Raw genomic sequence first — 15,206 nt, 5'->3', positions numbered from 1 at the left:
ACCTAAGTACACCCAGTACTTTGAAGAGCTTAGAAATGCTCCTGTTGTTATTTTTCTACGTGTCCTTTGGCATCAGTGTCTTGTCTTGTGGTTTTAGGTAAAGTAAACTGACAAACACCAGGGTAAAAAGTGAAGCCAGTGCAAAATCAACAAAACTCCAAATCCTACAGGGGGTGATTTTAAAAAGAAGTTAGTTAGTCAGTAAAAAATAAATAATAAAGTGTGCTAACACTTTATTATTTATAACTAGCTATAGTCACTAGCTATCTGTAGGTCTCAATTCTTTAATTATCTTTAATTATTGTTTTTTATGTAAATGGTTTACAGGCACCATGATACTGAAAAATGCAGCCGTACACTCTGTCTTACATCCACTTGTTGGAATCACTGTACTGATCTCATTTATGAGATGACCATGCTGTTTGTGCTTCTGGAGGTGTGGGACCTGATGGACCAACCAGAGGGCAGCAGGTCGAACATGTGGTGGGTGGGGTGCAAGGAGTCACCTGTGATTGCTTCCAGGTAAGCAGAGGGAAGCCAATGATTTTTTTGGGGCAGTTCTCAGTAGTGTGTACCAAACACCAAGGCAGCAGGAGAGCACGCTCTTCACTGAGGAGCGGTAGAAGGCCAGCGGCAGCTTCTAGGTTATCCTTTCTCAAGACACGGAGTAAGTGCAGCCAGTGCAGGTCCGGGGGGACAAAGATATTGGTTGGGTGGCTTGGGGTACAGTCATAGATGTATAGGGCACACAGTAGGGGCTGAGAGCGTAGTCCTGTGAGGAAATCTTTGATCAAGGAGCAGGTGGCAGGGGGGTGTGGAGGTGGTCTAATTTGGATTCAGGATGTCTGGGATTATAGTGCTGAATTCTGAGCTGTAGTCCATGAAGAGCATCCTTATATAGCTCTTCCTGTTTTCAAGATGGGTCAGCGCTCTACAGATGGGTCAAGGGATGAGGGTAGACAGTCCCTGATGTGCAGCGACACTATCTGCTCGAAGCACTTCATGACTACAGACGTTAGGGCTATCGGTCTGTAGTCGTTGAGCCTGTGTAGACCAGACATTTTGGGGATGAGAACAGTAGTGGAGGCCTTCAGAGAGTGGTGTGAGTCAGGGAGAGGTTGAAGAGCCTGGTGAGGATCCCCCCAGTTGGTCAGCACATTTGTAGTTGGTGAGGGCTTGGATGCCTCTCCACACCTGGTGCAGGTTGTTATCAGTTAGGAAGCCCTCTGTCCTCCTCCTGTAAACCTCCTTGGCCTGTTTGATGCCCCTCCTCATGTTGACTGTAGCAGTGCTGTACAGGTAACTGTCTCCTCAGCCTGAATTACAAGTTCAACACAATGGACTCGAGTGAAGTGGATGCAGGAGGGTGACGAGATAGCCTAAAACATAGTTAAAAATGAGACAAGGAAGCAAAACTAAATGCAAAACAGAGGAGACATCTAGCTGTGCAAAATAAAATGGGCAGTAAACTTGTGGAACAGAGAAAAGACACTGGAAAAGCTAGACTAACCAAAACAGAAAGGATTACTTAATCAATATAAACACTCCATGTAAATATTTATTTAAAAATATTAATTAAAAACACTCAATACAAATGCAGTTAAATCAGCACAACATTTATTTTCAAATACAAAGAAATACAAAAAAATACATATCAGCTGGGCACTTTTCTGCTGACTAATAAACAAGCATATTTCCATTACTTTAGCTTGTTATTTAAACATTTTTTAACTATGATAAGATTTAAATTTTATATATTTGGTTTATTTGAAACTTTAATCTTCATCCTCACTGACCACAGTAAGCACACCATCTTTGATGGAGGGTTCATGTCTCCTGGCATTAAAGGTTGGAGAAGGTTGGGGGAGGGGCATTTATAGATTGGTGTTGATAGATTTTAAATTTGTAAAATGTTAAATGCAATTACCCATGACCATGCCGGATAGCTAGTTAGCTAGCACATTTACTATTAGCTAAAGTGGTTTTTGCTGCTGCTACTGAAGCGCAGAACACATGAATTTGGGACTTCTGAGGGTGCAGTTGAGCGCTTGCATTCACTGATCTGAGAGGTTGTAACCACAGAGTTATAGCTGTAAGCAGTTAAAAAATTAAATAAATAAATGAGTAAAAACTGAATTGCAAACATTAATCTACACATTTATGTATATTTTCTCTGTAACTATACATTTAAAGCGCAAGTGAAAATACAAGTTTAAATTTTTTTTTACACATTATCTCTTTTTTTGACAGCTCTCGCATTTTGCAACGTATTTACTTCCATATATCGGCCCTAAAGGAAAAGTTGATAGTTGGGACGTATATTTTTGACCACTAGATGTCTGATGTCAGAATTATGTCGTTTTTCTGCGGCAGCGAATGAGAAGAAGAAAATACGGAAGTACGGCTCCCAAACACATTCCCGTTGGAAGAGTAAAATACTGCAGATTGCCGTATTTGCTTTGAAACGAAGCATATCTTGGACTAAATATTCAATCTCAATAAGACGATGGGGACTAGAGACGATGAATACGATTATTTATTCAAAGGTAAAAATGTGAATTTCTCGTTAGTGTCGTAGCTTTTAGCCGATAAGCTAAACAGGCCAGCTGGTCAGCTGTCAGGCTAACTAAGCCAGCGTCAACCTTTGTGCTGTGGTTGATTTTCACCGAGCTTTCAGGAAATTGATTTGAGGGTGTATACCTCTAAACGGCCTGCACTTGAGGGTTGGCGTTATAGTGCTATTTTCTTTACGTACGGTGTATTGAAGTGATGGGGCGAAAAGAAAAGAACATTAGCTGTTAGCTACTGTTAGCTTGTTGATGGTAGGCGCGGACACGCCTAGCGTTAACCGTTATCACGTTATCTTAGGTCGAGCTTGACAAGCTACAGGAACTTGTGTGAGGATTGGAAAGAATGCGTTAAGAGCTGCTTCATGAACACGTGACCACAATTTTAAAAGTGACCCAAATCATTCTTTTCGCCATTATGTTATTTTTAAAGTATTTTTATTACTGTGAATGTGTAAAATTTGCTTAAAAAGTCAGGAAGATTACTATTACTATTTTTGTGTCATAACAATGCTTCTTGGTAATAAGTCGTGTACTGTTGGAATGCCTTTCTATTACTCCTTAAATGGTATCGCATGTTTGGGTTGCACCCATGAAGAACTATGCCAATGTCAAACAACTATCAACTCTTGTTTTGAGCTTCTGGTACGCCAGGTATGGACAATCTGATGTCTGATTAGCAGGGCATGAACCTGATCAGTCAACATGTTTGACTGATCTGGATGAGATCCATGTCATAGGGCAACTTCAAGTTGGTGTTTTACAAGACTAAGTTTCAGCATTATTTTTGAGTGAGTCCTAGTGCCATCTCCACATTGAAGGCCAGGTCCCATATGAGGGTGGATATCAGAGACAGGCTGTGCAGTCGGTGTCCCAACAAGACAACATCACAAACACACTGTCAGTGTGGTACTCAGTCTTCTACAGATTTGCAATCAAAGTTTGGAGGACAATATTTCTTATGGTTTTGTAACCAGACAACCTGGAACAGACTGCCATGACTGCCCTTCACTGTTAGTTTCATTTAGTGTTGATAATGGGTGCAGTTGAACCCTGAATGTGTATAGGAATGTTACGTTCAGCAATGAGTCCAGATTGTGCTTACTGCAGTTGGCTCATAGTGTCAAGTGTCAGAGTATGGAGAGGATGTGGAGAACCCTGTGCTGATTTATGCACCGATACGGTGAAAGCTTTTGGTGGAGGCAGTGTGATGGTGAAGAGCAGCATCTTCCTCAGTGAAAAAGCAAAGCTTCTCATCACTGGTAATCTCAGTGGAGCTAGATATCAAGATGAGTTTCTGTAACCAGTGGCAATCCATATCTCCACAGTCTGGGAACAATCTCTGTCCTCCAAGACGCTTAACCCACACAGAGTGGAGTTTATCAGAGACTAAATCCAGAATATAGGTGTGGAGAGCATGGAATGACCTGCCAGCAGTCCTGATGTCAACACAGCTGAATGCTTGTGGCATCAGGATGGAGGGTGCTAGTCCTGCCAGAGTAACCAACACAACCACACTGGCTGCCTTGTAATAAATATGGGTTGAAGAATAGGATGCAATCCCACAGCAGTGTGTGACCAAGCATGAGGAGAAGATGAGGCTGTCGTGGCTGTTTGGTTCTTCCACATGCTACTGAAGTCTCTGTTAAATGAATAAATTGTGAAATTGCCGGTGTGTCTTGTTTCTTCACATTTTCAATCCAATAACTGAATAACGAGTCAGCAGCAGAATATGTCTGACGTTGGCATTGGAAGTTTTGGCAAGTTGTTATTGGTGTAACCCACATACTCACCTTTGTTACTTAACCCACAACTCTGTCTTCCTTTCACCATCAGGCAGCATTTAAGGGGAAATAAACTGGTTCTTTAATGGTTTAAGATTTATTGCCAGGCAACATTCTTCCATTAAAGAAATAATGAACCGAACACTAATTTCATTACTTTCTGTGCTAAGTTATATATTTGTACCCACACTAGTTTCTGTGATAGGCCAACAGGACAGTTCTTTTTATTTTATTTTTTAAAGATTTAGTGGCTTTTTTTGAACAACCAACAACCTATGAGATAAACAGCAGACTTTCACATATGGTAAAATTCACTTTAGATATTTGGGATCCCACCACTCTCCTCATTTTGCTGTCACATTCCTGTTTATAAAATTTGCCTTATCCTGCTGTGTGCTTTTGAGGTCCCAGTTGAAGCTGTCACAAAATTATTAACACGCTTTATGAGTTGTTTTTTCTGTATTCGTTGCAGTATGATGACTACTAACAAAGTTCAAGACAGACAGGCTTTCTCTGCCTTTGCTTGTTCAACAAAACCTCATTGAAGTTTTCAGGCGGGTGACCTCATACCTTTCCCTATTGAAGATAACAGGAATCACAGAGTTGATTATCAGCTTTCTCTGTTACACCGGGCTTTCTGCTTCAGGATCTGTGCATGCTCACAGAAAAATGGGTGTTTTGTAGGTTATGATTCTTCTTTTGGGTAGAAAAGGATCCCCAAGATTGCTGCCTGTGCTACTCAAAACATTATTATGACTTCTAAGGTGACGGCTGCACATTAGAGCGTTTTAAACTGAACATATTGTGTGAGGTTATATATGTGCACATGTCTGGGATCAGTCCAAAGTATCTACCCAACAGTCGTTGCATTTTTCTTTTATGTTCCTGTGGTTGGAACATGATTAACAGTGAAGGCCACCATAAAGGCCCTGCAGTGGGAAAACATCCTCATAACATCCCAGAATTTCATAAAACACGAACCGCTTTGTTCTCTTACAGTAGAAACATGGCTAGGCTTTTTGAAAATTGTTGTTTTTCTAATCTATGTGGGCCTATCGTGCTCCCAAAGACTGAAAATGAACAGCTGCAGATGTTTTTTTTTGAATTTGTGTGTATCTGTTTTAGGCCTTTATCTGTAGTGGACTTGCTTATTGTCAGATTTCTGCTGGAGTAGGCTCTAATCCTACCGGCATCACCAGAAAACACTGATGCTAACTAGTTTGTAGAAAATGGATATGATGTTAGGCGTGGATATTACTAAAGAATATCACACAAGAGTAGTAATGCTAAGTTAGGCCTAGCAATTTAAAGACTTTTACAAAAGTTTACATTGTGTAATTTAAGGTAATGAATTAAAACCCAAATGTCAAATAGTTTTATCGCAGCTCTAGTTTTCACATAAGTGTAATTATTGGCTATGAGCTGTGTTTAGCTGATGAGATGAGCTCCAGGAATATTTCTGATGATTGTGTTATTTTATGCAGAGGCTGCATTGCAATTATTGCTGGGAAGGGTTTCATTTTAATGTGAAAAATATAAGGTTCATTTTGACTTAAATATTATTTCTTTTGTAACAGAAGTCAAACGTGTACTGCAACATTACGTATATTGTTTATTTTAAATAAGTACAGTTTAACAGTGTAACTGTTTCTTCACCATCTCCCAGTTGAACTTTCACACTGCTAGACTGCAGCTACACCTTATGTACATTCTGTGGTGGTCATTTCATTTCTGTAATCCTGTATTTTCTGTATATAAGATTTAGATTGGTTATTATATTGTTGGTTTATATACAGTGGGGCAAAAAAGTATTTAGTCAGCCACCGATTGTGCAAGTTCCCCCACCTAAAATGATGACAGAGGTCAGTAATTTGCACCAGAGGTACACTTCAACTGTGAGAGACAGAATGTGAAAAAAAAATCCATGAATCCACATGGTAGGATTTGTAAAGAATTTATTGGTAAATCAGGGTGGAAAATAAGTATTTGGTCAATAACAAAAATACAACTCAATACTTTGTAACATAACCTTTGTTGGCAATAACAGAGGTCAAACGTTTACTATAGGTCTTTACCAGGTTTGCACACACAGTAGCTGGTATTTTGGCCCATTCCTCCATGCAGATCTTCTCGAGAGCAGTGATGTTTTGGGGCTGTCGCCGAGCAACACGGACTTTCAACTCCCGCCACAGATTTTCTATGGGGTTGAGGTCTGGAGACTGGCTAGGCCACTCCAGGACTTTCAAATGCTTCTTACGGAGCCACTCCTTTGTTGCCCGGGCGGTGTGTTTTGGATCATTGTCATGTTGGAAGACCCAGCCTCGTTTCATCTTCAAAGTTCTCACTGATGGAAGGAGGTTTTGGCTCAAAATCTCACGATACATGGCCCCATTCATTCTGTCCTTAACACGGATCAGTCGTCCTGTCCCCTTGGCAGAAAAACAGCCCCATAGCATGATGTTTCCACCCCCATGCTTCACAGTAGGTATGGTGTTCTTGGGATGCAACTCCGTATTCTTCTTCCTCCAAACACGACGAGTTGAGTTTATACCAAAAAGTTCTACTTTGGTTTCGTCTGACCACATGACATTCTCCCAATCCTCTGCTGTATCATCCATGTGCTCTCTGGCAAACTTCAGACGGGCCTGGACATGCACTGGCTTCAGCAGCGGAACACGTCTGGCACTGCGGGATTTGATTCCCTGCCGTTGTAGTGTGTTACTGATGGTGACCTTTGTTACTTTGGTCCCAGCTCTCTGCAGGTCATTCACCAGGTCCCCCCGTGTGGTTCTGGGATCTTTGCTCACCGTTCTCATGATCATTTTGACCCCACGGGATGAGATCTTGCGTGGAGCCCCAGATCGAGGGAGATTATCAGTGGTCTTGTATGTCTTCCATTTTCTGATGATTGCTCCCACAGTTGATTTTTTCACACCAAGCTGCTTGCCTATTGTAGATTCACCCTTCCCAGTCTGGTGCAGGTCTACAATACTTTTCCTGGTGTCCTTCCAAAGCTCTTTGGTCTTGGCCATGGCGGAGTTTGGAGTCTGACTGTTTGAGGCTGTGGACAGGTGTCTTTTATACAGATGATGAGTTCAAACAGGTGCCATTCATACAGGTAACGAGTGGGGGACAGAAAAGCTTCTTACAGAAGACGTTACAGGTCTGTGAGAGCCAGAGATTTTCCTTGTTTGAGGTGACCAAATACTTATTTTCCACCCTGATTTACGAATAAATTCTTTACAAATCCTACCATGTGGATTCATGGATTTTTTTTCACATTCTGTCTCTCACAGTTGAAGTGTACCTCTGGTGCAAATTACTGACCTCTGTCATCATTTTAAGTGGGGGAACTTGCACAATCGGTGGCTGACTAAATACTTTTTTGCCCCACTGTACCTTTGTGTGTGTGTGTATGTACACAGCGCTCCCTCGTTTATCGCGGGAGTTAAGTTCTAAAAATAACCCATGATAGGTGAAATCTGCGAAGTAGGCAACTTTATTTTTAGTTATTATCAGTTATTCTAGATGTTTTAAGGCGGTGAAACCCCTCACTACACACTTAATACACTTTTCTCAGACAGGCGTGAACATTTTCACACTTTTCTCTCTTGTTTAAACTCTCAAAGTTCAAACCAAAGGCTCCTGCAAGTGACGACGTTTTGTCAACATTGTTGTTTGTTAGGGAGAAAACGTACAAACATACAGTACAGCATTTCAGAGTTACACTGCCAGCCACTGAACAATTCTGCACTGTACAGGAGGCACAGCACGAGATTGATTGACAATGGTCTACAGTAGGGATGGGTATCGTTTAGGTTTTATCCAATACCGGTGCCAAACCGGTACTTTTGAAACGGTGCCGGTGCTCAAACGGTGCTCAAACCGGTGCTTAAGGAATGGAGAACACAAAATTGGTCCAAAAACCTCTCATGTTTAACTGTTTTCCACTAAAGCGCTATACAAATGCAGGCCATTTACCATTTTTCTTTGGTCATTTTAGCCTTTTTGGCCAGGGTGAAGGGAGTATCTGCCATCAAACAAGAGGACAGCCGCATGTAGCTATGATGATGTTTGCTAGTTCACCTTACATGCATTAATGTAATAACGTGGTTAGCCTACTCAACGTAAATTACACACGAACAACATTAAGCTACTCACGCAGAGAAGAACGGCTGCTGCTGCATCATCATCCTCATCATTTCTGCTACACTGGCAGGGCTAGGGGCCAGGACTCTCCTCTTCGTGTTTTTGGGGGATGTTGCATAACAGGCAACCCACCCGCAGTAGATGTGCTCGGTGTGAGGTCTCGCAGCAAGCTATCAAATACGGCGCATTTCTCGGCTTTTAAAAAAAACTGCTATGCGTCGCCAGGTGTTTCATCAGATTCGAGGTGTTACCTCCTTTGACAGTATCACAGTATCAGCTTAAAGCACTTGTTGCTGCTGAGTTTGCATATTTTGCTGTGAAGTACAGCCAGACTTTTGACCGCTTTGCCTTGGACATTTAATCTGTAGCTCTGCTCTAAAAGAACGTACGTACCTGGGCCCGCCTACTACGCTCGCAAAGGTAAAATGATTGGCTAGAATTCAAAGTGTATGACATCTCAGGGAAAAAAAGCACCGAAATGTGCGCTGCTTTTCGGTCTGGTTACTACCGTTTATGTCAGAAAACGGGATGGGTACACCGGTACCCATCCCTAGTCTACAGCCAACCGCGTTATAGCGAGGGACCACTGTGTGTGTGTGTGTGTGTGTGTGTGTGTGTGTAAAAACATGGATGGAATAAGTTCTGTGGACTTTATATTGACCATCTTTTATACCGGTATCATTTTACTGTTTTCTTGCCCAGATTCAGTTACGTTGCATTTTCTCCATTGTGTGATTCAGTGGTCCTTATTGGGGATTCGGGTGTGGGAAAGAGTAACCTGTTGTCCCGCTTCACCCGCAATGAGTTCAACCTGGAGAGCAAGAGCACCATTGGAGTCGAGTTTGCCACGCGGAGTATCCAGGTGGATGGCAAGACGGTGAAGGCCCAGATATGGGACACAGCGGGTCAGGAGCGTTACCGAGCCATAACCTCAGCGTGAGTATAACAGCGACTGCCAGAGGAGGATTCACGTCTAGATCTCTTGTTATATATCAGTGAATTTATTTTATTAAGTTAATAACCACCAGTGTTACTTATTTAATAATTCCATCAGATGAGTTGGATATTTCAAGGGAAAATTGTTATCCAAAAAACATCCACAGTTCTCCACTCTCAAAAAAAAAGTAAATTTCTTGGAATATTAATATTTTTTTACTCAAAAAAACCCAAAACAAAGTCAATAAGTTGAGCTGATGTAAAAATCTTACAGTTTCTCGAGGAAATGATGTGTTGTGGGCTGATGTAGTTCAATGACTGTTCAGCTGTTGGAAAATCATGACCATAGCTAATATTGACCGAACAATAAACCACAGCCCTCCAACATACCCCTCAGCACCTGCACACACAGTGTTCAGGTTTGTTTCAGCTCTCACTGCGACAGTGTAATAACGAGTGTGTCCATGTGCACATGGCTCTGATGCAGATACTACCGTGGGGCCGTTGGTGCTCTCCTGGTCTATGACATTGCCAAGCATTTAACTTATGAGAATGTGGAGCGCTGGCTGAAGGAGCTGAGGGATCACGCTGACAGCAACATTGTTATCATGCTGGTGGGCAACAAGAGTGACCTGCGCCACCTCAGGGCTGTTCCCACTGATGAGGCCCGGGCTTTTGCTGGTGAGACATCCTTTTCTGTTACCCTGTGGAATAAAGTGTCTATTAAGTATCACAATTACACAGAAATCTCATGATAGAATACCCTAAATGGCAATTCTAGAGCCTGAAATCTTGTAAAAATTCTAAATATTAGAACTATGCTCTGAGGATCAATGCATTAGTGATACTAGTAATAAGACCCATCTTTCATTTGCTGTGCTACACAGTGAAGTAATTCTGTGTAACTGTGTGTGGTGCACACATTCAGATAAACCTGTGTAATGGCTCAGACTGACTCATTGTTTGTGAAAATGCTACATATATGATCTGTTCATAATGATTGTTCCGCTTTGCCCCGCAGAGAAGAATGGCTTATCTTTTCTGGAGACATCGGCTTTGGACTCCACCAATGTAGAGACGGCCTTCCAGACCATTCTGACAGGTGTGTGATGTGTGTGCACCTTTAGACTCCTGTCCTTTCACAGGTCACCATAAGGTAAAAAATACCCATCAAGTAACACACTGTTGGCCACTGATATCTGAGGGAATGCTGCCCAGTTGAACAGGTGTCTTTGTTATCAAGAGCTGTCACTTTTATGAGGCCGGTCACAGTGTGAGGAAGTTTGGTGCCAAGTGAACTTCTGCTGCTGGGAGTAAACAGAGTTGACCCCACAGCCTTTCTGGACTCACTTTATGTCATAGTGGGTTGTTTACAGTTTTTATGGGGATTATCCAGGCAAATATTTTGTTTTAGTGTGTGTGTGTGTGTGTGTGTGTGTGTGTGTGTGTGTGTGTGTGTGTGTGTGTGTGTGTCTGTGTGTCTGTGTGTGTGTGTCAGACTGTAAACTAGGGTTGGGCGATATGTAAAAATTTTCCAACCAACAATCATCAGTCCAATAATCGCTGATGGGCGATATGTTAACGCATGCGCAGACTTTTTGATGGGCCGAGCAATGTAATCATGCACAGACTGATTTGCAAACTGATTTTCCCCCCCAAAAAATTAGGCCTGTCGGCATTAACGCGGTCATCGCGTTAACGTGATTACAATTTTCAACGAGCTCAACTCATCTGGAGCACAGACTGAACAAACTTTGGAGAAACTGCCGAAATCCGTTGACAGAGACATTTCAGGGATTTTGAGCCAGTCTGCGCTGCAGATACGTTAATTGTAAATCGCATCAGTCATGGCGACGGCGCGTTAACACTAAAAAAATATAAAGTCACCAATTTGGGATGAAAGATGTAAGCCTAAGGATGTAACCAAAGCAGCGTGTCACGTGTGCAGACGTATAGTGTGAGCAAAGTACTCAGACTAACCTGCACAGCATGTACGTGTCCACCATCCGGTGAGTATGCTAGGCTATCGCCCGCTTCTGCAGCTCCATCGACGAGCATCTGGGCGCACTCTGAGGAGGGGGCGTTTGCTCGCAGATGAAAGAGGGTGCTGTTAAAACAGCGCTGTTTTTTCTTCTGTTGACTGCTTCTATTAGCGCCATCATTATTAGCAAACTTACTGATGGGCAGACAAATAAATAAATCGCCTGTTTAAAAACAATCGTCGATATATTCGCCCAACCCTACTCTAAACATATTTCTGTTGAAAAGTTGAGCACTTTGATTTAGATTTGATGGGTACTGACTCTCTTTTGGCATCAGCTTCCAGTGGCCGTTAGAGTAACTGCAGTTTTCCATCGGAGATTGCTCTTTGGTTGTGTTCATACTTTAAATGTGTAATTGTACTTAAAGTGAACAACAAACGTGATACTCGGGTTTTAGATTTTTTCTCTCCATAGAGTACCGAGCACAATGACACTCAGTGCTCTCTGCTAGAATCCAATCACAGTTGGTTTACTCTGATTAAATACTGTTTCGCCTTCTGTTTAATGTTTGCCTTGTAATTCTCCCCAGATTTGCAGGTTGCAACTAACTACTTTTCTGCAGGAACATATTTGCACAGTGTTTTTAATAACATGTGACACTGGGGAATAAAATGCATGCATGGTATTTGTTAGATAACACTGTGTGATGACCAGAAAGTAGGTGTGATCTACATCCTGGTCACAGGACGACAGTACTTGGAAGAGGCGGAGCCAACATTTAAAGCTCGATTGATTTTCAGCTAGACACTTACGGGATGTTATGAAAGTTTTAAAAGAGTCTCTTTCAGTGATAGTTGTAGTAATGACTTACATGATGAGAAAAGTCGGCCATTGTTTTTTTTGGCTGCCATGCTTCCTGTTAGTCAGCTGCATGGAGGAATTACACGCCTTCCATAAGAATAATTTGTTTTGTCACATGTCTATCATCTATCAACTTGACGCATTACTTTTCTTCTCCTCCTCGTCCTCCCATCAGAGATTTACCGTATCGTCTCCCAGAAGCAGATGTCGGAGCGCCAGGAGAGCGACATGTCTCCCAGCAACAACGTGGTTAATATCCAGGTGCAGCCCACTGAGAACAAACCAAAGATGCAGTGCTGTCAGAACATCTAGCCCAGCCTCAGATCCGCTACTATCTCTCCCCCCAATTCCCCCATTTCTCCCTGTCCTTTCCTCCCTCGATCCCCATCAACCTTAAGCCCCGCCCTCGGATAATAGACTGCCTCGACATACTGTTTGGCGTGTGGGGAATGAGCCGCAGCTTCGAAGCCGTGACCTGATCTCTGCACCTACCTCCTCCTGCTAACCCTATTCTTCCCCTTCCCCCGGTAAATATTATCCCAGTTTAGGATGAACCCATGTGGGGCGGCCCTCCCTAAGCAGAGCCCCGTTGTCTTTAGACTACTGCAGGACAGCAAGCAGCAGGCATTTCATATCACGTTAGATTTCATTACTGCAGATGCGCTGACATGTCACAAAAATGTCTTAATATATGAATGTGATTCGTTTTCTTCTTCTCAAGCTCAGTGCTCCAGTTGATTTCTCCACCTTTTTTAATGTCTTGTATCATATATCTGCTACTAAATCTGAATTTAAAGCTTTGCCTCTGTTATTTTAGCGCCCCTCACCTCCTCTTTAGTGCAATGTACTGTTTTGGAAACTACGTGGATGTATCGAGCACATTGCGGACGTTTGCTCCGGTAGTGTCATGCTGTTTGATGTGATTTCTGTGAAAATGACGCCGGACTCTTTTACATTTGTTGAGCTTCAGTTAGTGGAAAGGCCAGGGGAGTGTAGCTAGCATGTGGCGCGCAGCCTGGTAAACTTTGTCGGCATCGTCACTGCATTTGCAGCAGGTGACGGGTTCGTGACAGCATGCCGAAGATGGACCTCTGACGTCCAGGTGGTTGACTTGAACTGGACTAAATGTGGAACACTATCATCATTTTAGGAACCCTGAACAGGAAGCCTGTGCATTTGAATCATCATGTTCTATTTTAAGTGGCTGCATACCGAGTTACTCATGCTCACGTTGAACGGGACTGAATACAGAATAAATCTAGCAGGCTTTTTTGCTCAGCATTAAGAAAACATGCATTAATTTCCAACATATTTGACCACTATGCAGAAACTAGCACATGGCTGTTTGGGTTTTTTCCTGTAATGCGACTTCTATAGCAAGTGAAGGAAAAAGAAGTATGAGTAAAGTAGCTGATAGCAGTCTTGTATGACATTCCTATTATAGTCAGTAATCTTATAATGTGAAGTTTCCTGTTGTCTAGCCAATTCTGCTTTGCATGTAACCACAGTACTGTAGTTAAGACACACTGAGAAAGATGTTTTTCAAGGTTTGATTTGCTTAATATATCATGCACTTACGTGTAAGAGCTGATCTAGTAAACATGCTTACTTATTTAGGATTAGGCTTTTGCTGCACATACAAAATTTGGACCTCTTTTGCCAGTTTGGGACACCGGGTCTGTTTAAGAACCAAAAAGTGACGTGGAGTCTGAACCGAACCTAATTTAGTGTGAAGTTGCTCCTCTGGCAAACAACAAAAATCAGCGGCTTAAGCTTCTGGCCAACTTACGAATGCCTCCTCGACCTGTGGAGACCGCTTCTCATACGCTCACTAACAGCTCACCGTCGTGTCCGCCTCCTCATTAACCAAGCTTTGTGTGTCTCTCGAGGAGGAGGACAGCCATGTTGCCCCTGTCACATAAAGCCTACGCACACCAAGCTGCCTCTGACTTCAACACAATGCATGGCTTTGTGTACGACTGCACCTCCACATTGTATCGCCTTATGTAGCTAACATTGTCATTACCGTTTATGAAATCTTGATGGTTGGTTAGGCTTGGCTAACGAATACAACATGCTTAACGAGTTAGCTCAGTTTAATCCGCTAACTGGCAGGCTCCTGCTAAAAGCCTTCAAGCTGAAATTTCAGGTTATCGCAGACATATACAAAGCCCGAACTTGGTGTATGTGTCTAGCAGAAGAGGGTAAATGGGTAACTCCAGAATGTGTGAGCTTTAGCTGGCCGTGCCAATGGCGTTTTATCGAACAGACGGCACTGTCCACTGGGCCTCTCCAGACTTGACAGCAGGAAATCTGTGGACAAAGCAATTTCTTTCTTCTGACAATATGATTTCTTGTTTCATGTACCTTTGTTGTCTTCATTTTTCCCTGTGTGTGTATGTGTGTGTTTCTTTGTTTTTTTTAAATATGTGTTTTGATTTCTTTCTTTTTTTAACTATTGAATTCTATAACTGACTGTAATTTCAGTGTAAACACATAAGTGAGAAATTATGTCATTTCAATGAATTTGGAGCGTTAAATATGAGAACGGGTCAAAATGAACGGTTTTGTTCTGTACAGATTGATAAATTGTACAATTGTGTCTATATCTTAAGTTATCAATTCATCTTAATAAAGCGCACCGGTCAAAAAGCTTTCTGGATTTTACTTTTTTTTTAATTGTAGATTTTTATTGTACTGTGAAGTCTTACTGCCGTCAGGTATAACATTATGGCCACTGACAGGTGACGTGAATACTACTGATCATCTCATCATAGTGTCAGTGAACATTTTTCCCTCAGAGTTACGTTAGAAACAGGAAAAATGGGTAAGCATAAGAATTTGAGCGGGTTTGACGATGGCCACATTGTGATGGTTAGATCTGTGTGACCTTTGAGCCTAGGTCATCAGCTACATGACTGGGCTTC

At 42.2% G+C, this 15,206-nt stretch overlaps 1 protein-coding gene across 1 annotated transcript; it reads left to right on the top strand.

Annotated features, from left to right (window-relative positions):
* Positions 1-2,372: 2,372 nt before the first annotated feature.
* Positions 2,373-14,933, top strand: LOC146679209 (ras-related protein Rab-11A). Its single transcript, XM_085409074.1, has 5 exons — positions 2,373-2,546; positions 9,241-9,436; positions 9,924-10,117; positions 10,458-10,538; positions 12,455-14,933. The coding sequence occupies exons 1-5, from the start codon at positions 2,507-2,509 to the stop codon at positions 12,589-12,591; spliced, it is 648 nt and encodes a 215-aa protein (XP_085265200.1). The 5' UTR covers positions 2,373-2,506; the 3' UTR covers positions 12,592-14,933.
* The last annotated feature ends 273 nt before the right edge of the window (positions 14,934-15,206 follow it).

This window comes from Rhamphochromis longiceps, linkage group LG1 (genome assembly GCF_057381845.1).
Source record: "Rhamphochromis longiceps isolate RC_006_pf linkage group LG1, R_longiceps_female_GT1.1, whole genome shotgun sequence".
NCBI classification, from domain to species: domain Eukaryota; kingdom Metazoa; phylum Chordata; class Actinopteri; order Cichliformes; family Cichlidae; genus Rhamphochromis; species Rhamphochromis longiceps.
This window is presented reverse-complemented; position numbering and strand designations above follow the sequence as displayed.

What these genes read in the sequence shown, in the direction of transcription:
- LOC146679209 (XM_085409074.1), top strand. Translation starts at nt 2,507, where the DNA reads ATGGGGACTAGAGACGATGAATACGATTATTTATTCAAAG. An exon ending in ATACGATTATTTATTCAAAG is followed by an intron (nt 2,547 to 9,240) that starts GTAAAAATGTGA and finishes TGTGTGATTCAG; the next exon opens with TGGTCCTTATTGGGGATTCG. An exon ending in TGAGGCCCGGGCTTTTGCTG is followed by an intron (nt 10,118 to 10,457) that starts GTGAGACATCCT and finishes TTTGCCCCGCAG; the next exon opens with AGAAGAATGGCTTATCTTTT.